The sequence below is a fragment of the Aquarana catesbeiana genome, linkage group LG07 (assembly GCF_042186555.1).
Source record: "Aquarana catesbeiana isolate 2022-GZ linkage group LG07, ASM4218655v1, whole genome shotgun sequence".
Classification (NCBI taxonomy): Eukaryota; Metazoa; Chordata; class Amphibia; order Anura; family Ranidae; genus Aquarana; species Aquarana catesbeiana.
In genome coordinates this window covers 236,880,741-236,905,697 of record NC_133330.1, presented here as the reverse complement: position 1 = coordinate 236,905,697, position 24,957 = coordinate 236,880,741, and the positions used below count along the sequence as shown (strand labels likewise).

The 24,957-nt window shown below is 41.4% G+C and overlaps 1 protein-coding gene across 4 annotated transcripts in view; it reads left to right on the top strand.

Moving 5' to 3' along the window:
- The window catches only part of FNBP1L (formin binding protein 1 like), a 305,643-nt gene that overhangs the window by 176,473 nt on the left and 104,213 nt on the right, over positions 1–24,957 (top strand). For all 4 annotated transcript variants that reach the window (XM_073593122.1, XM_073593119.1, XM_073593121.1 and 1 more), the window contains exon 3: positions 24,745–24,798. In XM_073593122.1, the coding sequence (XP_073449223.1) occupies positions 24,745–24,798 (54 nt within the window). The remainder of the gene's footprint in view (positions 1–24,744; positions 24,799–24,957) is intronic.

Genomic DNA, 24,957 nt, shown 5'->3' with positions numbered 1-24,957 from the left:
ATTTGTTGTGATCACCCTTTGCCTTCAAAACGGCATAAATTCTTCCAGGTATACTTGCACACAGTTTTTGAAGGCACTCGGCAGGTAGGTTGTTCCAAACATCTTGGAGAACTAACCACCGATCTTCTGTGAGTGTAGGCTGCTTCAAACCCCTGTCTCTTCATGTAGTCCCAGACAGACTGGATGTTGAGTTGAGATCAGGGCTCTATGGGGGCCAAACCATCACTTCCAGGACTCCTTGTTCTTTAAGCTGAAGATAGTTCTTAATGACATTGGCTGCATGTTTCAGGACCCTGTGCTGATGCAGAATAAATTTGGTGCCAATTGCACGCCTTCCTGATGGTATGGCATCATAAGCATCTGACTGTATTTTTCAGCATTCGGGGACCTGCACCCCCCCCACAGCTGTAAATTTGGTATCAGCAGCTGTGTCTGTGCAGTTACTGCATCCCAATTGAGATGAATGGGACTGCCTGGACAGGGATTCACAGAACATCTTGCATTCCTATGTGGGCAAACGCAGCCCTCGCACGTGTGTAAACCTAAGTGCTCTCATGTGATCAAGGCCTTACAAATCCTTTGGCAGGTAAAATAGTAAACATATATGTATTTCAGCTGTGTACTTATCTATTTGCCTGGAGTGCAACTTTGCATGAACCGGTCAGTACAAGAATATGGTAGTTATCATTGTGTTTTTTTTATTTTAAGGTTTGAAGCTGCTCCCCTTTTATTTTGCCTTCACTACTGGGTGAGTCATCGCCCAGAAACTTCACAGGCTGCAATGTTCACTGTCAGTCACTATTTAGTGAAACAAGAATAAGGGCAACATGTGTATATGCGCTTTCAAAAAAAAGGTAGCAGTAGTAGCATTATATCGATAAACTGATGAGTCTCTTTAACACTCATTATTTGTTACTCATTTCTATTGTCTCCAAATTCATTTAACCTCAAAACAGTTAAACACAATAGAGATTAAGATTATTTTAATTGTGAGCACAACAATTGGCTTCTGTCATGTTTATATACAAAGCTGAACATGTACTACAGGTGAAAACAATTCTTAGTAGTTATAATGGTGTCGTCGGTGAAAAAAAAGATCCGTCTTAAACTTTCATTTTTCATCTAGTTTCATGTATTTAGGCTTATAAACTACAGCGGGATCACGGCTTTGTTTTTGTGAGCATTTGATAGTGTTTATACTTGTCTAGCCAGTACTTGTGTACACTGTATTCTACATAATGCTCTGGGAGAGGCTGGGGGGCAGCAGTACCTCACTACTTTAGCCTCGCCCTTTCTTTAGCCTCGCCCTTTCTTTAGCCTCGCCCTTTCTTTAGCCTCGCCCTTTCTTTAGCCTCGCCCTTTCTTTAGCCTCGCCCTTTCTTTGACACAATTAGCAGTGGAACTAAATAACATAGATAATTTTTTTTTTGTTTTTTCTATTCAACCTGCTGGACTCTCTGCTGTTAGTATATATTGATCAGTGGCTGCAGCTGATGATTGAGAAAATTATTCCAACAACCCCTCGGCTTCTGTCAAGGGGAGTGGCCACACGTAAATGGAATTTCTGCTAAACTGGACAAACTTTCGATCCATCTATGGCCAGCTTTAAGCAAGAGAATGGTATCTGTTTTGCAAGGTATAGTTATCTGAATGTGGGCACCACTTATCTGAGTAAGGCAGGCCAAAGATTATGCAATTTTCAGAAAAGAAAATTACTGGATTTCCCCCATTAACACAGTCAGTGGTGTTGAGGGAATCCCTCACGCTGCACTGTTGTATTCTGACACTGGAAGGTTTCCTTGCTATCCGAATACAATCATCATTGCTTGTGTCAGTAGCCAGCGACAGTGATCGAACAAAAAAAGAAAAAGCCTCAACAGGCTGGTTGTACTGAAGTGGATTGATCAATTTCAGTACAGCCAGCCCTGCCCATACATGTATCAAAATTTGTCCGGTTCAGCGCGGACTATGGCTGGCTTAAATCTTTATTGCATTTGAAAACAAACAGGAGAAAAAGCCAGTGTTTCATGAGTCTGAAGCCCCCCCTTATCCAGGCTTAGATTCTGTCTGTGACTATGGTAAACTAAACAAAATACTGCAAAATTAAAGTGGAGCTTCACTCCCTGTATCATTGACTTTTTTTTATTTCTGCTGCTAGCATTAGATAGATAAAAGGGGATTTTGCGAGCCACAATGGTATATTGCCTCAAATGTGGAAATCGCCTAGCTGCCCGCCCAGAACACGTTTTGTATGCCGTGCAGTACAATGTATACAAAAGATATGCTGCGCTAAGGTGAAAATATCCATCTGGAGATTATTAATGCATATGAGGTGTACTGAAAATACCGCATAAGCGGCTTATCCAGCCACAGCAAGGCACAAAGGATATATATAAAAAAAACAAGTGATTTTAAAGTGCAATGTGTAAATAATATACTAGATGTATACCATTAGAATGAGAGTAGTGATTACTGAACTACTACCTGTATATAATGAATGAAAAAATCATTTATATAGTCTGAAATTTACCGTGTAAAAAAATATATAAATATATCACAGTGATAAGTGCAAAATACAACAAAGTGCCAAGTGCCATACAATGAGTGTGAATGTCAAATCCAAGATGTGGTACGTGATTATTAAAGTCCAATTTATGAAAGAAATGCACATAAAGTCCATAAAAACAGTTCATTAAAAATCCAACGTGCGTGCATTAATCTTAGTGCTTAGTGCTCAGAATTCCAAGTTCAAGTGCCATCCCGTGACCCCCCGGGGACAGCCGCTCACCTCAGAGCGTGCGACTCAGCTGTGAGACTAAGTCTAAACACGTTTATGAGCCATCCCACGGCTCAGTGATGGAATCCAGATACACAGTTTTCAGCAGCAAATTTGCAAGGTGCGTGAGTGCACCAATCTGATAACAGTCTCCAAAGTATGCCTCAAAGTTTGCCTGTCAGGAGGGATAAGCTGTGCATCGCATCTCAGTGGAGTGAAAGGCTCCATGTTCCGTCCTGGCTCCACGGAGCCTTTCCAGGTCTAGAATGATGTCATACATTCCAGGAGTCGAGTCTTCAGACGGGGAGGAGGGATTTTCTAAACTAAGCACACCCTCCTGCCTGCATGTCTGAGCTTGGGGCAGATGGATTCCAAGAAGTAAATATGATAGGAATCATCTGCCCTTACTCAAGATGGCCACAGCCAGAAATGCTAGGTGTGTGTATTTCAATGTGATTTCTCAACAAAATAAGGCATGGAGACATGGATGGATGTGTGAGCTTGATTTGAATATTAAAAATTAATTCAATAAAGTTCAATAACTTTTTGGTTTGTGATACTCAGATGCAGTGCAGTTCCGCTTGTAAAGTGGATATAAACCCTCACATATAGCCAGTGAAGTGAATAGCCTCAGATGATACACAGAGACTAAACATCCTACATAAGTTTTACTTGTATATCTGCTGTCTTCCCCTTTCTACACCTTTTGAAAAGGTGGTCACCAGTCATCTCTATGACCGTCGGAGGCCCGGGCGCGACGTTATGACGTCACGCCCGGGTACCCGGAAATAAATGAAGCCACGGCTGTCAGCATGAGATCAGGGAATTTTTTTCCCCGATCTCATCTCATGCTTTCCAGCCTGGAGGAGAGATGTGGGGTCAATAAGACCCCACATCTCTCCATAAAGAGGACCTGTCACATAGATTCCTATTACAAGGGATGTTTACATTCCTTGTAATTAGGAATAAAAGTGATCAAAAACAAATGTAAAAAAAAGTGTAGAAATAAAAAAAAATAAAATAAAAAATTTAAAACACCCCTGTCCCCGGTAGCTCGCACTCAGAAGCGAACGCACACGTAAGTCCCGCCTACATATGTAAACGCCGCTCAAACCACACATGTGAGGTATTGCTGTGTGCGTTAGAGCTCGTGCAACAATTCTAGCACTAGATCTCCTCTGTAACTCTAAACTGGTAACCTGTCAATTTTTAAAGCGTGGCGATTTTTAAGACTTTTAAGTAATTAAGTTTGGTACCATTCCATGATTGTGCGCAATTTTAAAGCGTGATATGTTGGGTATCTATTTACTCGGCGTAACATCATCTTTCACATTATACAAAAAAATTGGGCTAACTTTACTGTTTTTTGTTATTTTTTTACTTCATGAAACTGTTTTTTTCCAAAAAATAGGCGTTTGAAAAATGATTGCGCAAATACCGTGCGAGATAAAAAGTTGCAATGACCGCCATTTTATTCCCTAGGGTGTCTGCTAAAAAAAAATTATAATGTTTGGGGGTTCTGAGTAATTTTCTAGCAAAAAAAATATTTTTACATGAAGGAGAGAAGTGCCAGAATAGGCTTGGTATTGAAGTGGTTAAATACCACCAAAAGAAAGCTCTATTTGTGTTTTAAAAATAAAAATTTCATATGAGTACAGTGTTGCATGACCACGCAAATGTCCTCAAAAGTGCAACAGCGCTGAAAGCTGAATATTGGCATGGACAGGAAGGGGGTGAAAGTGCCCAGTAGGCAAGTGGTTACGGAATATTAGTTATAACATGTCACCAGTTAGGCAGCCCGAGCTGTCCTGTGACCTCTACATACTTCCTGTATGCATAGGATATAGTCCTAACAAAATAGCTTTTTATGTTTTAGAGATCTAAGCATGGAAGATATTGAGTAGTTTACCAAAAGACGCTGGGCTATTAACACGAAGTCCACAAAATTTGCTATGTTATCCCCAAAAGGGACTTGAAGGCATGATAAACTGTCCTACCTTACCTGCACCTTGTGTTTTTGACTTGCATGAGAAAGGCTTACCGTATATACTCGAGTATAAGTCGAGGCCCTAATTTACCACAAAAAAATGGGAAAAACATAGTGACCCAAGTATAAGACGAGGGTGAGAAATGCACAGCTACTGTAAGTGGAAAAGAGGGTCAACAATAGAGGTCGACCGATATGGGTTTTTCTCTGGCCGATGCCGATATTACAAATCGCGGTGGCCGATGGCCGATATGTGATGCCGATATATTAGGCCGATTTTTTTTTTTTTTTTTCTTTTTTTTTTTTACCTTCATCTCATAAAATCTAACAGTTAGACCCCTTTCACAATGGGGCGTTTTCAGGCGCTTTTGGGCTAAAAATAGCACCTGTAAAGTGCCTGTCAAAACGGCTTCCCTGCAGTCTCAGTGTGATATCCTGAGTGCTTTCACACTGAGGCGATGTGCTGGCAGGATGTTAAAAAAAAAGTCCTGCAAGCAGCATCTTTGGAGCGGTGTATACCACCACTCCTGCCCATTGAAATGAATGCGCACCGCTGCCGAAGCGCCTGCAAAGCGATTCGGCAGCGGCGCTTCAGGGGCGCATTTAACCCCTTCCTCGGCCGCTAGCTGGGTTATAAGCGCCCTGCTAGCAGCCGAATAGCGCTGCTAAAATGATGGTAAAGAGCCGCTAAAACTAGCAGCGTTTTACCGTCAACGCGTGCCCGCTCCAGTGTGTAAGCAACCTTTCGTGATACGGAAAATTTTTTACATTTTAAACATTTATTAAACAAAACAAACCTCCAATCAGTTCACTTGTATGTAGAATTTAGATAAAAAAAATATAAAAAAACACCTCTCTTAAATATTAAATACACAAAAACAGGTAATCAAAACTTCTGGATGAAAAAAAATGGGCTAACTTTACTGCTTAGTTTTTTTTTTTAAATTTATTAGTGTATTTTCTTTTAAAAAATTGCATTTGAAAGACCGCTGCGCAAATACCGTGTGACATAAAATATTGCAACAACCGCTATTTTATTCCCTAGGGTCTCTGCTAAAAAATATATATATATAATGTTTGGGGGTTCTAAGTGATTTTCTAGCAGAAAATACAGGATTTTTACTTGTAAGCAACAAATGTCAGAAAGATTTAGTCTTTAAATGGTTAAACTGAGAACTTCTACACATGGAATTTAGTTCATTCATAAGTGTAAACATTGTATCCTTCAGGTTCTTTTTATCAGATTTGGCAGGCTGCCCAGAGAGGGGGAGAAGTTGCTTCACACAGGCAACTTGCACTGACTTCTATTACAGAAGTCTTTTGCAAGTCACGCTGAAGCTATATCGGCTTTTTTATCAGCACAATCGGCCGATGCCGATTAGGTAAAAAACACCAAATATCGGCCGATATATCGGCCGGCGATATATCGGTCGACCTCTAGTCAACAATGCCCATTTGCATGCCTCACTGTGCCCATTTGCAGCCATAGGTCCCCCGAACTTCAAACTCGGTCGTTAAGGGTTCCTAGATGCCCCCTAGCTGCAGCCAAAATTTGGGGTCTCTGAACCCAAATGGTCCCGAAATGACATTGCTGCAGATGGACACAGTTGACCGACTTTGGGGCCCCCGTATCGCGGGGCCACTTACTGCTAGGAACCCCAAATTTGGTGTGCAACTCAGTGGGACTAGCACCATAAAATATCCAAAAGCTGGGGTTTCTAGCACCAAGTGTCCCCGAGATACAGGGCCCCAAAAATTTCTGCAGCAGAGAATGACATTTTCCGAACCAGCTTTGGGGCCCCGTATGTCGGGGCCCCTTAGTGCTAGGAACCCTAGCTTTGGATATGTTGTGGTACCAGTTCCACTGGGTTTGCACACCAAATTTGGGGTTCCTAGCACAAAGTGGCCCTGAGATACGGGGCCCCAAAGTCGGTTCGGAAAATACAATTTTTTGCTGCAGAAAAGTGCTTAACTCGAGTATAAGTCGAGGGGGGCACTTTCAGCACAAAAAAATGTGCTGAAAAACTCGACTTATACTCGAGTATATACGGTAAGTAGAGGATAGTAAAGGAGAAATAATCCGCATAGGAGATTCAAGGAAACTGAAATTGCCTGCCATAAGCAGCTATAATGTTTTGGCATGTTGTATACCTTGCTGTGCTGAGAACAATCTCCTGGTGAGAGGATTGCTCAGTCAGATAAATGTAGACCATCTCCAAGCACTACCCTCTAGTGGTAACCAAGAGCAGCTTATTTATGGCAGTCATGTGAACCAGGCTAAGCTTTGCTGCTGGAGACAGGACTATGAGAGGTAACCTATCATATTGGTGTTTTCTCATAGGCTGCAGAAAGAAGAACAAATACAGCTTAGTGACACATCCCAGAAGACTGCGGGGAGGGAGGGGTAGAGGTGGGAGGTGCCTATCAAATATAGGTACCTGCGCCCCCCCCCCCCCCCCCCAAAAAATAAAAAATAAAAAATGGCATGTGGCAGGGGAGGAGTACTTAAAGCGGAATTTCCCCTTTTGGGCTGGAGTTTCGCTTTAAGCCATCGTTCTGTGAAAAATCCACAATTTATGCAGTCCAATTTTGTACACCCCTTGTCAATCTGATATCAAGCTAGCAATAAGCAGTAGAGAGGAGTCAGAAATGCAGGCTCCGTCTGACTGCTTCAGACACATTGTCTGTCCAGAGCATGCCTAAACCAGATGTGTTGTTTTAGAGATACTATCTTTTGTCAAAAAGTGCTCATGTTCAGTTTGGATAATACATGTATAATACTCACTGGAAAAGCATCCTGTCTTGTGGAGTTAGGGGCACCACCAGGGCTGCTTGTAGAAATCATAGGGCCCCGTACAGCCCCCTTGAAAAAATTATAAAAAACTTAAATAATTAAATTTAAGATTCGATCCTTTCCGCCCTTTCCACACTTGAAAAAGGAGCGCGCATGCCCATTGTGAGCTTCGCGCATGCTCTGAAACGCGTTGTGTGTTCTCGTTCACTACAGTCTTCTCGGGGACGTCACACGCCCATAGCTAGCGGCCGGAACACGGAAGCCGTAATCCAGCTTGGCCGCCTTACAATCTTTTACTCCGAGCGGAGGTCCGCAGCCGTCCCTCTGGAGTCACATTATAGGAATTCGGTATATGGACGCTTCACTGATCCCTGATGACCCTTTTATTGGAACTCCAATTTGTCTATTTTACTGTAAGTGTATTTATGCGCTTAATATTTCAAATTAAATGCTTGCACTCAGAAGTGCTTTCTCCTTCTTGTTTTATATGGTCATTTTAAGAGCTGGCTTCGCTCTCCATGAAAGCTGCCCTCAGTGCTGGCGATTATTAAAGACAAAGAATTTACCTGCCAGTACATCCACCTACTAATACAGACTTCTTAGAGACTGTTTTGGTACAAAGCAACTATTATTTTGATTGTTATAAGGACTAACAGTAGCCCCGAGCGCTGATGATATTATATGTTACAGGTCCTAATTTGACAGGGGTGTGGATGCAGGTGTACGACCCCCAAACAAAGACCATGTGCATTCAGGACCACTCGCCCTCACCTGCTAAATTAGGACTGTGCCTTTGTTCATATAGCCAATGCGTCCCATAGAGCAGGGGTCTCAAACTGGCGGCCCTCCAGCTTTTGCAAAACTACAAGTCTTGTCAAGCTTATAACTGTCAGTCTTGCAATGCCTCATGGGACTTGTAGTTTTGCAATAGCTGGAGGGCAGCCAGTTTGAGACCCCTGCCATAGAGTAAAGTGAGGTACACACTATAAGAAAATCGGACGAGCGATTGTCCGATTTTCCTAATTGTTTCACAGCAAATCGAAACCGATGAATGAAAATTCATACAACAAAGGCATTTTTTTTTCAATGTTTGTTTCTGATCATGTGCAGTTTTTTTTTTTTCTGATTTTCTTGTACGAAAACGGTACACGTTAAACGAAAATCTTTCGTTCTGTTCCCCTACCAGAAAAATTTTGGAGTTTGTTCCTTTGGGAATTTTCGTATGAAAAGTCAGAATCTGCTGTCTAGTTGTGTACACACAATATGAAAATCGTGCGAAAATTCTTTGGAAGAAAATGTTCGCATGATTTTCTTAGTGTGTACGAGCCTTAACAGGCAGCTCCAGCCGCATTAACAGCCTACTCATTCACATGGCCAGAGTACCTGTGTTGAGTCCCTAGGGCTCATTCACATGTAAGGTTGGGGGGGGGGGGGAGGCAGCGAAAACCCCATGGTTGAGCTGCACTTTTACTGCCCATCAACCACTACCCTTTAGCAGCTGGGGAGGTGGATAGGGGTGTACACATGCCATGGCCGGGAACTATGCTTCTTAGCCATGGCAGAAATTTTAGAGCGCAAAGCACATGTGAACAGGTTCTTAATTTTTGAAATGTATAATTTTATTTTCTATTCAGACTGAAGCATAGTATGTTTACTATGCTTCAGTATGGATTGCTCACGGTGTTCAGGAAAGGAAGGGGCTGGTAAATGTCATCATATTTACCAGCCTCTTCCTCTGCTCTCCATTCTGAAACAATCCCCCTGTGTGCCTGCAGTAGCTGCCAGCGAAAGAGGAGAGGAGGGAAGCCGGCAGCACTGTGATGGAAAGGGGGGGCCCAGACAGCATGTGCAGGAGACTTTGAAAATTTGAAAGCACTTTGATAGCATTAAAAATGATTTAAAGGAACAGTGCACCTAATTTTTATATAGCAAAATATTTTGGTGTTGATGTATTTGGGACACTGATATACCGTAAGGGGAACTCTGCAAACTCTGGTGTAAAGAAGAACTCTGATATAAGGGGGGCTTTGTCACCAGAGCCCCCTTACATCAGAGTTGCCAGTGTTCCCCTTAAATTTAGGATGCTTGGAGCCCCCTTTTATCAAAGTTCCTCATTGCAGTATAAACGGGAACTCTGCGGATTCTGATGAAAGGACTCATTCAGACAGGTGCTGAGTGCCATCCTCCGGCAGAGCTGCTGTCTGAGGTTGAGGTGGTGGAAGGATGGTTGGGGGGGGGCACAAAAATGCACCTTCGCCTATGTACACAAAAATCCTGGAACTGAGCCTGGGTATATGTGAGGGTTTACATCCATTTTAAGTGTTGAATATTAAATTGGAATCTGACTAAAAATAACTAATTTAATATAGTACACCAAAACACTATATATTCCCTTTAAAGTACAACTAAAGGTTCCTGTATGTTCCCAAATCCAGTGTTCTACAATAGATATGTAGAGTGATGTCACTGCTCCAAGCCTGAATGAAAACCCCTCACCCCAGGAACTCTGGGAGCCGACCAAAAGGAGCCCCACCATGCTCCACACAGCAGGAAGGCATACACTGATGATGTCTGATCACTTCAAACTTTATGAAAGGCACACAAAGCACACTGCAGCCCCACCTAGGACTGCACCTCTCATCGTTTGACCTAGTGAAGATGTGACCACAGAACAGTGTGAATTCAGGAGCAGTGCCATATTGTTGCCATACGATCACAGGAAGCTACATTAGGTAGACTTCACTGGCAGGCATTTTTGGGACTTTGTGTTCCTGGCAGTTCCCGGCTTTCTCGTGTGTGTTCAGTGGAGAGGGGAGAAGCTGATTGGCTGCCCCTCCCCTCTCCACTGAACACAAGGGGATATAATCTTTGTGGCGGCGGCCATATTTTTGTAGCCCGCCGACCGTTTTTTTCCTAAAACATTAATCGGGACGAGCTCCGATCGGGACGAGGGTCCCAAAATCGGGATTGACCTGGGTAAAATCGGGACTGTTGGCAAGTATGTATACAGTGCAAGAAGCCCATCTTCTAAAATTGTTACCTCTTTGTTAGGACAGACAGTGTTCAAGTCTAGTTTACAATTGATCAGATCTGCCTGCACAGTACAAACAGGGTTAGTTACGGCACACACAGCTTCCCTGTCCCCTCCATAACCAAAGAGGAATAAGGTAGGTTTGAGTTACTAAAAAGGAGCTTTTAAAATGTTAAGCAGCAATTTTTATGAGTAATCTGTGTTTATTACATTTGAAAAAAATGTCACTTGAAAGAAAAAGAACGATGAACTGCAAATATACACATGCTACCATCATCATAGCAAAAGAGATACAAAGGCAATGGTATATATTACAAAAAGGTACCCCTCCTGAAGGAGTAAAGAGTACACAGAGAAATCTCAGGCACCCACGTGGGTAGATGCTAAGGCAATATCGGTAAATAGGACATCTGGGAAAATGTATTGCATAAACACTACTACACTAAGTGTACAAAAGAACAACCCAAATTGGTTGAAAAAAATCCACCCGACTCCAGGCACATTGATTATTATTTTTTTTTTTTTTAAATTCTACTAGCTCCTGTAACTCCCATTTAATAAAGCAAGTGTTAACTTGTATAATCATGTCTAACTGCCACTGCCAGCCACACTTCCAGCCCTATGTAGTAACCATTTCTGTTAGCCATTCACACAGCAGAACCCTGTGATGATGCTACATCTGTGCTTGGTGAATAGCTTAAGAGAGGGAGGAGGCAGAGGTACTACAGCAGAACATTTTTCTACAGTACCCTATACCAGGGCTCAAAATTTCAAGACGTGAGCTACTAGCCAGGCCTTAAGGGTTACTTGCCACCAGTTGCTCTGCCCCCTAATCACGCCCTCATAAATGATCTCTAAAAATGTTTTATGCAGAAGTAGGTTACAAATATTTTAACAACTTCTTTATCAGTTCCTATCAGTGCAGCGTGACCTGTGCCCACCATTGCAGCGTGACCTGTGCCGAGGAAGAGAGGGCAGCCAGATCATCACAGGGGAAGAGAGTGTGGAGGAAGAGGATTGTTGCCGGATCACACAGAGGGAATATCCCACTATAAAAGCTTACATTAGAATTGCCTGCGCTCGCCATCACATAGCCCAGCCTCCTGACCTGACACCTGTGATAGACAGAACACATCCCAGCATTGGACCAGCATTCTGTCTATCACAGGTGTCGGATCAGAAGGCGGGGCTGTATGTGACGGCGAACGGAAGCAATTCTAATGTAAGCTGTTACAGGCAGCGGGCTATCCCTGCTCTGTGGTCCAGCAGCAATCCTCTAACTCCACACTCTCTTCCCCCGGGGCGATCGCTGGGAGAACGGCTCCCATTCAACCCTGCCTGCCAGCGGTGCCCACCCCCCTCCGAGGCAGCCCACGCTCGCCATACCCTCATTTTCCACTAGGCAAGTAGAAAATGTGAGGGCTGCCACATTCTGGCAGCCAGTCAATGGAGCATAACCATGACTTTTCAAACTAAAGCCGAACTAAACTCTTACTCGACATTGTCTATTTTTGACCTTATGCTGCTAGCATTATTACATAGATAGGAAAGTATATCATAATTACCTTTTTTTTTATTTATTTTTACATGTCTTCAGTTACTTCCTGATTTCCAGGTCTAGGCAAATGTCATAATCCCTGCAGTCTTCAGAAGGGGTTTTCTCTGCTAAGCACACTCTCTTGTCTGTATGCCTAAGCTAACGGCAGATGGGTTCCAGGAAGAACCTGCTACATGAACAATTTTCCCTTACGTGAAATGGTAGGGGGTGTTTTTCAAAGTGATTTCTCAGCAAAATCAAACATGGAGACATGTTTGGTTTATGGTTCTCAGATAAACTTTACTTCTGCTTAAAGAAATTTTTGGGTAATAGCAACTGGTAAAACTTCTATTTTTTTTTTTTATGTCTCTGGAGTGGAGCTTTAGGGCTGGGTTCACACCTACGTATGCCTTTTTTTCCGCTGATACATTTTCCATTGAAATCAATAGAAACCCATCAAAATGCATGTCAGTGTGCGTTAATCTGTTATCGCGTTTTTAATGCTTGTTGCAATGCACTTTGTGTTGAATGTCAACAGGCAGCATACCACTTATCATGATGCGTTTATGTGCCTGATAAGGCAAATTAATGAATGCGTTTTGATGCGGTTCCATTGATTGGAAACCCCTCAAGCAAAAACACAAAGGTCTGAATCCAGCATGGGAGGACTGTCAGAGTTTAGCAAGGTTGTTCCTAAATCGTATTAGCAGCTGTTTTTTTTGTTAAGCTTACGGAGTTCTTGCACGCTAAGAACACGAGCTATCTGTAAGACACATTCTCCTTCCCCTGCTTGTTTTGTGCTTTAATTAGCAGTGACATTCACAGCTTCTTGTTAAATCTTAGTTGTGCAGGCATGGCATTTTTCCTGTACCTTTTTCAGTTATCCATGATAAACAAAACTTTCACTTCCTGTGTGGAACTCTGTCCTGTGCTCTCAATACAAAGGGAAACCGTTTACAGGGCAACGCCCAAGCCAAAATGTTCCCCCTTTTGGTCTCAAGGTAAAAATGTATTGTGTCCTTCTTGAGTACTAATTTCAAGTAAAATTTTCAGTGTGAATCCACTTGGAGACTTCAAGCTTCATGTTAAGATCAAATGGGAAAAGCAGCTAAGATATACAGTATATAGTACTGCAGAGCATCCAGAATTCAGCATCTAGCTACTTAGTGTTTCAAGCTAGTGAATGGTTTCTAGCTGGTTGCTACATGTTATTTCACTTGGCACATTGCTCTCTGCCTTATTTTATGCTTTATGATTTTAAAATTGCCTTTTCCAAGAGTCTTTAGAAGTTTCCATTTATGCATTTTTGAATATTCTGTTCCTTCTTCAAAACAATAGGAAAAAAAAATATAGTGGCTTAAAGCATTGAAACCAGAAGATGTTTTACAGCCAAAGATTATTTTCAGAAGTAGATCAGCAACAGCAGGTTTCCCTTTGTTATTGTGTAAACTTCTTGTGCAATAGAAGTTTCATAAAGTGTAAAATTTCTATTCAATCCATCCTGCTTGTTTGCCTTTTGCAATGCATGTGACTAAACTACCTGGGAAAGTTCCCATTAATCAAGCAAAAGCATGGCTACAAAGTGTTCTCTCCTGTTCTGTGTGCCAATCGGGCATCTGAGACTGTGGGCTGCTCTTCTGTAATCATTGACAGCCTCTTCCACACACATCCTCACTGCAAATCCCATAGCAGAGCATGCAAGACCATGACATTGACCTAATGTGGACATTTGGCCATATTGGGTCATTGATGTCATGAACATCCCCCTACCCCTTTGCGTACTTGAGTCTGCAGGGCAAGGAATGACTGACTGACTGTATTTTATTGGTTGGATTGTGTGTCTGTGTAACTCCAGGAAGTGAACAGGCAGCAGCTTTAGCTGCCAACAGTTAAAATGGCTGCAGCAGACTTAGTGGAGGGAGATTTCTGCAGCATATTTGGCAAGTACAGAATCACAATATGTATAAAATAATATGCAAAGTGGTTGGAAGGAAGATTCGGAATGGTATGTTTTTGTTACAAATTATGTGAGCAGACTGCATTTCCTCTTTAAAGCAGAAGTAAACCATCCATTGAAATGTAACACTCCCAATGGTTGTACTCTCAACCAAACTGTCAAACCATCCAATGGCTGGTGTCATAACTGATCACATGTGCAGCATCATGGCACTTGTAGATTAAACAGAGGTAAAGATGGCAGCTTCCTTGGCTGAAAACAATAGGAGGGTTTACTTACACTTTAAGAGGTTAAACTGACCTTATTTGCAGACCGGAGTTTATCTCTTTGATCTAATAGAACCAAATGATACCATTTTTCTAGTTATTTCTGAGGAATGTTGATAAACATTTCCCGGAGGCTCTTTTTTATTTTTCATTTATTTTTTTGACAGCTGTGAGTGAGCAGACAACGGGTTTACATAGAATCGTGGAAATGGGTATCACGTTTTAAAGTGGTGGTCCGGACGAAATTATACTTTTTAAATAAAAATACCCCTATAATACACAAGCTTAATGTATTCTAGTAAAGTTAGTCTGTAAACTAAGGTCTGTTTTGTTAGTTTATAGCAGTAGTTTGTTATTTTATAAACTTACAGCAGGCCGTGGCCATATTAAGTGTGGGCATCTGAAGCCAGACTGTATTTCTTCCTGGATATCATCCTTGCATATCTTGCACATGCTCAGTGCAGCACAAGTGCAGTGTAATAGGTTTCAGGTCAGGTTTCCATAGCAACGGCAGTGTCAGAGGAAGTTGCCTCCCCTTCCCAGGAGGCATTGCAAACGGGAAATGATGCGATGGGCCGCGGCCAGGGAGGAGGAAGTGAAAAATGAATACGGCAGATATACAGTAGGTACTGAGAAATAAAATAAAAAAATATCCAATTCGTTTACAGTGCACAGTTTAATGAGGGATGCTGAAGAGTTGTAAAAGTGGGTGGAACTCCACTTTAAAAAAAAAAAAAAAAAAAAGATTAGTCATGCAGCTCTAGTACACAGCAATGTTTTTTTCTTTAGCAAGTATAGTCTGTCCTCCGCATACTGTAGAGAATGACCTTTGTACTCCATGTGGAAGCAGTGGTCTCTACACAAGTCAGCTGTGACCCCAGGAATGTCAGTCCTATAGCTCTGCAATTAGCAAAGCTGATGCTTCTTGCTGATAGGAGAGCTGTAGCTCTGTCACAAAATAAGTGTCCTTCTGTGCAGCATGCTTGCAGGGTAAAAGCTTATATATTTAGGCTGTAGCTGCTTTCTAAACCCTTTGCACACCTTTTGTTTTGATGCATCTGGACCAGTGACTCCAATCTGTGCCCATTAGTGATGCAAATTTGTGCCTATCAGTGCAGCATATTGGTGGCGCCTCACCGGGTACCCATGCGTGGCGCCTCACCAGCACACATCAATCAAGGAGAAAAATTCCTTATTTACAACTTTCCGACAAACTAAACTTTTTGTTTTTCAAAAATTTGTCTTTTTTTAGCAAAAAATAAAAAACCCTGCGGTGATTACCCCCAAAAGAGAGCTCTGTTTGGAAAAAAATTATAGAAATGTCATATGGGTACAGTGTTGCATGACTGCGCAATTGTCATTCAAAGTGTTACAGCGCTGATAGCTGAAAATTAGCCTGGTCAGGGAGGGGGTAAAAGGGCCCTGTATTTGGCTGGCCAAAGACCAGAGCAATTTTTGCGATTCGGTACTACGTCGCTTTAACTGACAATTGCGAGGTTGTGCAACGTGGCTCCCAAACAAAATTGACGGCCTTTTTTTCCCACACATAGAGCTTTCTTTTGGTGGTATTTGATCACCTCTGCAGTTTTTTATTTTTTGCGCTATAAACAAAAAAATAGCGAAATTTTGAAAAAAAACACATTATTTTTTACTTTTTGCAATAATATCCTCAAAAAATATATAAAAAAACATTTTTCCTCAGTTTAGGCCGATACGTATTCTTCTACATATTTATGGTAAAAAAAATCGCAATAAGCGTATGCGCAAAAGTTATAGTGTCTACAAAATAGGGGATGGTTGTATGGCATTTTTGATATTTTTTTTTTTATACTAGTAATGGCGGCGATCAGCGATTTTTATCGTGAATGCGACATTATGGCGGACACATTGGACAATTTTGACACATTTATGGGACCATTGGCATTAATACAGCGATCAATGCTAAAAAATTGTATTGATTACTGTAAAAATGTCACTGGCAGTGAAGGGATTAACCACTAATTGGTGCTGTAGGGGTTAAGTGTGTCCCCTAGGGAGTGATTCTAACTGTAGGGGGAGGGGCTGTGTGTGACACGTTACTGATCACCATTCCCGATTACAGGGAGCTGTGATCAGTGACAGCATCATTAGGCAAAATGGGGAGATGCTTGTTTACATAGCATCTCCCCATTCTTCCTCACATGAGACGATCGCGGGTATCACAGTCATGGAGCTCCCGGCGGGCGCACCCCTCTGGCGGCGCGCGCCCTCAAACCGCCTCTTAAAGGGCAACGTACAGGTACATTAATCTGCCTGTATGTGCCCTTCTGCCGCAGTATATCTGCTTGAGGTGGTCGGGAAGCGGTTAACCACTTCCCGACTGGCGCACGCCATTGTACGTCGACAGAATGGCACGGCTGGGCAAATGGGCGTACAGGTACGTCCCTTTGAATTTTCCGCCGTGCCATCGCATGCGCGGCGGCAGCGGCACGCGCGGCGGCTGGCAGCTCCGTGAGTCGGGTCCTGCGGACTCGATCGCCGCGGGGATACCCGCGATCGCCTCACGGAGAGGACGAACGGGGAGATGCTGTTGTAAACAGCATCTCCCCGTTCTGCCTAGTGACAGTGTCACTGATCTCTGCTCCCTGTCATCAGGAGCAGAGATCAGTGACGTGTCACAGCTAGCCCATCCCCCCTACAGTTAGAAAACACTCCCTAGTACTGACTTAACCCCTCCCTGCCCCCTAGTGGTTAACCCCTTCACTGCCAGTGTCATTTATACAGGAATCAGTGCATTTTTATAGCACTGATTGCTGTATAAATGACAATGGTCCCAAAAATGTGTCAAAATTGTCCGATGTGTCCGCCATAATGTCGCATTCGCAATAAAAATCGCTGATCGCCGCCGTTACTAGTTAAAAAAAAAAAAAAAAAATTATAAAAATGCCATAAAACTATCCCCTATTTTGTAAACGCTATAACTTTTGTGCAAACCAATCAATAAACGCTTATTGTGATATTTTTTTTTTTTTTACCAAAAATATGTAGAAGAATACATATCGGCCTAAACTGAGGGAAAAAAATGTTTTTTTTAATATATTTTTGGGGGATATTTATTATAGAAAAATGTAAAAAATAATGCGTTTTTTTTTTTCAAAATTGACACTCTTATTTTGTTTATAGTGCAAAAAATAAAAAATCGCAGAGGTGACCAAATACCACCAAAAGAAAGCTCTATTTGTGGGGAAAAAAGGACATCAATTTTGTTTGGGAGCAACGTCGCACGACCGCACAATTGTCAGTTAAAGCGACGCAGTGCCGAATCGCAAAAAGTGCTCTGGTCAGGAAGGGGGTAAAATCTTCCAGGGGGTGAAGTGGTTAAAGAACATTATTGTTTATCAAGTTGTTATGGGTAAAGTTCCGCTTTAACATTAAAGCTGAAGAGGAGGGGGTAAACTTTTTACACTTTCAGTTAATCTGTATACCCTTTTCAAATGTGTAAGTGTCTACCCATTCCTTCTCTTTCGTATTTCTCCCTTGCTGCAAGGAAAGAGCTATCAAATTAACTCACGAAATTTGGAAAGCAATCCTTGAGCAAGTTTCTAGAAGATTCTCCCTGGTAGCCAGAATTAAGAAGTCATCACCTTTTATTTGCATGCTCTTGTGAGCCAGTTTACTTCCTGCTATCTGTAAATGCCAGAGGGACCCTTTCTGAAAGGGCTAATGCTTGGTTGCCAAGATACCACATTGTTATGGATTTCACCTAATGAATGATAATGAGGTGTGTTTAGAATCTGCATGGGCAAAAATGACAACAAAAAAAAGTAGCAGCTAAACCTCTATTGGGGAAAATGATTTGCAAGTTGTAAACAGTGTGCTTTGGGATGGCTGGAATCACTAATTTGCTTTGTATTGTGTGTGAGATGTTTTTCCAAAGTGACAGTAGAATGTAATGCTGAGTTTAGGGAGATGAAATGGCTTCTAGTATTTCCTTCAGAATAAACCTCACTGTGTTCTGCTTGCAGTAGCTTTAGTATTCGCATGAGCCTGAGAGGGTAGATGTGATTATACAAACATGAAGGATGACATTACGGTGGTCATTGTCCTCTTCTTCACTAAAGTTTTCAGTTTTAATCATATCAAATGTTTTTTGTAATGCTTTTATTCCATAGTAGGATTCCTGTGGATTATAATTTGTTGATGAGAATATTATTATTTCATTTTGTTTACAAGTTTAGGATTGCAGGTCGCCCAGTGTGGGTTTAGGTATGTTGTCATGTGAAAGGATGACTCCAGATCATATTTGTGGTTAAAACGTATGTCAGGGCATTATTCAAATACATCTCCAAACTTCCCTCTTCCCCCTCTACAGCATACCCCTGATTTATTTTTATTTTTTTACCCTGTTCCTGTAGCAGGAAGCAGTTTTCAGGATAGGTAGTGTTTTTTTAACCTATCTTCAATCTTAACATTTGAGTAAATATCTATTATAACACCTTCAAACTAGAGCTGCACAATTAATCGTTAAAAAAAAATCAACATTGCAATTCAACCCCCCTCGTGATCTTAACACAGCATTTCCTTGATTCAGTGCAGAGAGTTCTCTGCTCAAGCCGACAGCTATAAAAAATAAATAAAAATAAAATAACAGGCAGCCTGCTAGTTTATTACAACATTGCTCAGGTGAGATAAAGAGAAACATTGTAACATTTTGTTCTTTTAGAATAGATTAAAGGAATGAACTTCTGTCTGTCTTTAACCACTTAAAGACTAAACCTTTTTCTGACACTTGTTGGCTTACAAGTTAAAATCAGAATTTTTTTTTTCTCAAAAATGACTTTTAACCTCCAAAACGATGTGTGTGTGTATATATATATATATATATATATATATATATTTGTCATTTTAGCCAGAATCGTGCAGCTCTTCAATCCATACACAAATATTCTCCCAGCAAGTGCTCTGTGCTAGGAGGAGTATGTTTTGTATGTCCAGTTCATAAAAGTAAGTCACATTAATGACGTCACTCTTGTGGACAAACTTTGTTCATCAACATATGAACCCTAGAGGGCCCTGCCCCCTGACACATTTCATTTTTACAGGCTTAGTCATCGATGACATTAATACATGTTCAATGTTTGCAGCCACTTTGATCTCATGGAGGAGCTGCAGTTTGCTTGGGGGGGTGGTGCGGTCTGGCTGAAAGATTTGATAGGCAACGGTGGATTCTTAACCTCTTCACGCCTGAGGGTAAAACCAATTTTCATGCCTAAGCACAAGTTTGCAACTTTTACATGTTTGTAAAACTACTTTGTGCATCCCCGTGAATTATTCTAGGGCTGAAACTAGTCGACATAATCGTTTATGAAAATAGTTGTTAGCCATTTAGTTGGCCTGCATACAGAATGCATTATTTGTTTACATATCAGAAATTACAGTGCAGCACACATACAGGTCAGTGTACCATTCATACATGCCAGTAAGTGCCTGAAAACTTGTGAATGTGTGAGGAGCAATGCCTCATGGGACATGTAGTCCTGGGCAGGAGAAGGCAGGGATTTGGCCTCGTTCACACCTGAGCGATTTTCTGCTTGAAGCTTGATGTGCTAAACCCTTAATACAAATCACATTAATTTCAATGGCCCCTGTTCACATCTGAGCGTTCTGTCAACTGAAGCAAAACGCCCGTCACTCAAAGTACACAGGCTTCTTTTTGGCAGAATGGAGGTGGATTTGGACTCTCAGACTTCAATGGGAATGCCTGAAAATGTGCAACATGAGCATTTTGCTGCACGTTTTCTACTCAAACAGCAGCTCTCCACCCTTAATCTCCTCCACCTCTCCTCCCCCTAGTGCTTTCTTTTGGCTAAACAAAAAAGCTGTAAAGCTTGTAATATGCTTCTAATACACTTCTAAAAATGCTCAAAAGCTCCCTAATAAAAAGTCACTCTGCTCAGGTGTGAATGAAGCTAAAGTTTGGGTTCCCATTCACACCATGTCCGGGGTGGCTACGGTCCGGATTAAAAAAAGGGTCCTGTGCGTGTTTGGGTCCGATTCAGGTATGCAAATTCAGGCAAAAATTCAGACCTGAAACGCACCTGAACCGATGAACAGAGACGCACCGGACCCCAGGCACGAACCTGCGGCCGCATGTGTGTGTACCCAGCCTTAAAGTGATTTTAAAGGCAGAAGTTTTTTTTTTTACCTTGCTATAGGGGCACTCTATACTATGCTTTGCGGCTTGCTATATGGGCACCCTGAAGGCAGGAGGAGCCAGAAGCGCTGGTTAAAATTATTATATCCATAAAAGTCTCGGCCTTTACTATTACTTTAACCACTTGCCGACCAGCCAGCGTCGTCATACTGCGGCAGGTCGGCTCTCCTGCATGAACCGCCGTAGCGGTGGTCTGTGCATGGGAGATGGCGGGCGGGTCCGGTGGACTCTGTTGTGTTTTTTTTTTTGTTTTTTTTTTGTTTATAGCTCAAAAAAACCCCCCAAAAAACGCAGAGGTGATCAAATACCACCAAAAGAAAGCTCTATTTGTGGGAAAAAAGGATGTCCATTTTGTTTGGGTACCGCGTTGCACGACCGCGCAATTGTCAGTTAAAGCGACGCCATCTCCCATGTGTTTTTTATTTTTTTTTTTTTAAACCCCATCATGACAGGTGAAACTGCATGCTGCTGCTACTAAATGTTCTATGCTGGCCATATACGTATCTATTTTTGGACGAGAATATTCGTTTGAATATCCGTATGAAAATTATTTTTATGTTCGATAAATGGACGAATGTCATTTGAAAATTTCACTTGCTTTAAACATTCAATTTTAAAAGAAATGTGTTTTCTGAACACAAACCACATACTGTCCAAAAATTTGTTCCATCTGGAAAAGTTTTTTCAAAGTTTTTGCTCCTTCAAAAGAAAAATTAAATGTCGATTTGACCCCACTAACAATTAGAAAATCAAAGGAATGTTCTTAAAACAAACTTTTTTTTTTTTTTTTTTTTTTAAAGGAAAAATGTGTTCCTGTATGGCTAGCATAAGTGGCAGCAGGTGCGGGTAGCCTTGAAGATCTTTAAAAAATATATATATTTTTATTTTTTAAATGTGATCTCTGATATGTACTATTTTTACCATCTAATAGTATGTATATCCTGTATTCTCAGCATGGATTTGATTTTTTGTTCCCTTACCATATACAGTAGCTGGTTATTTATATTTACCACTGCATATAACTATTGAAGAATAAATTGTCTTCTTTTAAACTTTACATATTAGATAAATGATACACATCGATTAATCTAAACCATAATCGGCCAACTAATCGATTATTTAAATAATCTTTAGTTGCAGCCCTAGTTTATACCTTTTTTTTTTTTTTTTTTTTTCAGGACAAATTGGGCTTTCATTTGGTGGTAATTGGTAATGGATAGCTCCGGATTTTTGTTTTTATTGTCAAAGGAAAACTTGCTCAAAATAAAATAGTAAAAAAAAAAATTATTTTAGCTGTATTTCTTGTTACTACCATAACCTACCGCCAAAGAACAACCCAAAATAAAATTCTTCTGCTCCTGTGGTTTCGCAGCAATACCACATATGTGCATGTTATTTTGTTGTTTGTACCCAGAGTACAGCCCAGAAACAGTAGTGCACATTTTGCTTTTTCTTTTTTTTTGTCCTACCTAAAATAAACACACTAACTGATGACAATTAAAAAAAAAAAAAATCCTGCCCAAAATATACTGACCTTGACCTTTTATCCTTACTTGACCCAAACACTAATCCTGGCACTGACCTAGATCAAACCTTGATCTAGGTATTTTTTCTTTTTTTTAACAAACACTTTTTTCTCTCTGCAAGGTAAAAGAAAGAAACATTGTATCTTTCCTCTCCATTCACAGAGAGAGAAACACAGGGGCCAGCTTTACAGTGACTGATCACGGTGGTAGCCAATCAGAGGCTACCACAGTGATCAGGTGACTCGGAATCGGGAGTTCTGGGTCCCATTCATTTAGTATGGGGGCTGGGGGCTCTCTATGAGACCCCAGCCTCTGTGCTGGGAGTGTCCTGTGCGGCATGCTCCCAGCACAAAGGCACATATATGCTGCCCTACGGAATTTAGCCCCGTGCAGTGGGGCCGTATATGTGTTACATCTGCGTCAAGGGGTTAAAGAATGTTACCCCAACATTTCATATTCCTGATATGTGCCTGTTGTACCATTTACTTGTAATAAAAAGTATCCTGTTCTCGTTTTTCTTTTCTTTGTTTGAAATACCTGGCGATCCTGCCAGTCCCCCCTGCTTTCCTTTTTTTTTTTTTTTTTTTTCTTTTTTGAAAACCAAAACCAAGCTAGGCATGAAATCACATCCATTCCAGTGTGGTCAGTTTTCTGGCAATCGTCCAATGATCAGACTTGTGCTAACATGCCCCCCAGCCATATGCAGCTGAAAACAGAGGTTTTGTAATGTCTAAAAAAAAAAAAAAATAAATAAATATTTCTAATTAGATACATATTCGATATAAACACACGCCTGCGCACACACATGCACATTTCCTATTTTATCTCTATTTTACACTATAAGTGTTCGCATATACTTTTAACAGGGACACAAATCTCTTTAAATACAACACAGATGCTAGTTTCAGTATTTTCTGATGACCCAGACCAAGTGTTCAGGTCAGAAATGTCAGAGTAATATCTGAAGTCCTTATCTGTGTACTTGAAGGTTTTGAAGCTAGAGGTTCAGCTTGAAAGCCAGAGAAGCTTGCATTTTTGGTTGGCAATGACTGTCTTTATCAATGGCTAAGTGGTCAGCAACTCTGCCTGGCAGCACTAGGGTCCTCAGAATCCAAACCATGGCACTACCTGGCTGGAGCATACATGTGTTTTTTGTTGTGCTTTTTTGTTGTGCTTTTTTGTTTTTTGTGTTTTTTTTTTACAGCAACCCGAAGGGTCTGATACGGATTTTGAGGGGAACCCCACGCCAAAATGTATTTAAAAAAAAAATGGCGTGGGGTCCCCTCAAAATCCATACTGACCCTTTATCTGAGCATGCAGCCTGGCACAGATCAGGAAAGGTTGGGGGGGGGGGGACGAGTAGCCCCCCCGAACCATACCAGGCCCCATGCCCTCAACATGGGGGGTGCTTCGGGGCCACCCAAACAAAAACCAGTGTAGTGTAACAAAAAACATGAGGCAGTTTTTGACACGTCCTTTATTAAAATGTAATCTTGTCCACCGATGTAGATCCAATGTCAATCACAATGGCCGCCACCATGATAAAAAACCCCCATGTTAAGAGCATGTGGCCTGGTAAGGTTCTGGGGGGGGGGGGGGATTGCTCATCCACCCACTTCCTGACCTGCCAGACTGCATGCTTGAATAAGGGTCTCATATGGATTTTGGGGGGGGGGGTGCTCCTCCACGCTGTTTTAGCCATGGGGTTGCCCTCAAATCCATACCAGACCCGAAGTTTGCATTGCTAACATTACCTCCGAGCACAAGATGCATGTCACAAATCTCACCAGTGTGAACTGGGCCTAAATTGGCCCTAGTATGTGTATGTATGAATGTGAGTTGGGTACCCTATATTGTAAGCTCCTTGAGGGAAGGGACTGATGTGAATGTACACTATACTGTATATGTAAAGCGCTGCATAAATTTTCAATGCTATAAACGTACCTGTAATAAAGAAATTTATCCCATGATTGGTTTCCTGTAATAGTTTACCTAAACCTTCAGGCTGGGTTCACAACTATGTGAATTGGATGTGGGTTTCCTCGCATTCATTTTGCATAGCAGGAGATTGTGACCTGCTCTCTATGGAGCCGATTCATACATCTCTGCAGCGACTATGGTGCCATTTGCACAGGAGCCCTGTTCGTCTTTTTGGTCTGTTTCTGATCCAAATTTAGCCAAAAATTTGGGTTGAAAAGGGACCTGAACCGGTGAATGTAGCCGCTGCGTGTTGTAGTGTGAACCAAGCCTCATACTTTCATTTAAAAATTCAACTTAAAGACCTATAGAAAGTCCTGAAAATCATTTATGTATGAATATTTTATGCCTGTTGCAGCACATTACTTGCTGTATGAAATCCAGTTTATCTGCGTTTTTGGTGAACAGATTGTTGAAGCATGGGTAGATTCTTTTTCATGATGCTGAAGCTTTGTTTAAATTTTACTAAATACTTTGAAGTAGTCTAAGCATAATTTCACTTTTCAGACATAATTGCAGGGATGTTTGAAGTACAACACGTTCTACACAGGTAAAGGAAACTGCAGCTGACAAGCCATTGAAGAGCTGCTTTTTTTATTTTGTTTTTTGTCGCTTAATAAAAATCGGGGGGGGGGGGGGTCTCTATCAAAAAACATGTTTTGGTCAACATAATCTAAAAACTTTTTTTTTTTTTTGGTAGGAATTTGGTGAAGAAATATTGTCCAAAGAGATCATCTAAAGATGATGAACCAAGGTATGTCAATTATTTTCATTGTTTTCATTCCAAATGGTCCAAAAAGCTTGATTTCATCAGCAAGCTTGCAACACTGTTTGGCTTTGATATATGGCAGCAGGCGATAACTGCTGTGAATGAGGTCTTGGTGTAAAATCATATAGAAGCCACTATTATAAA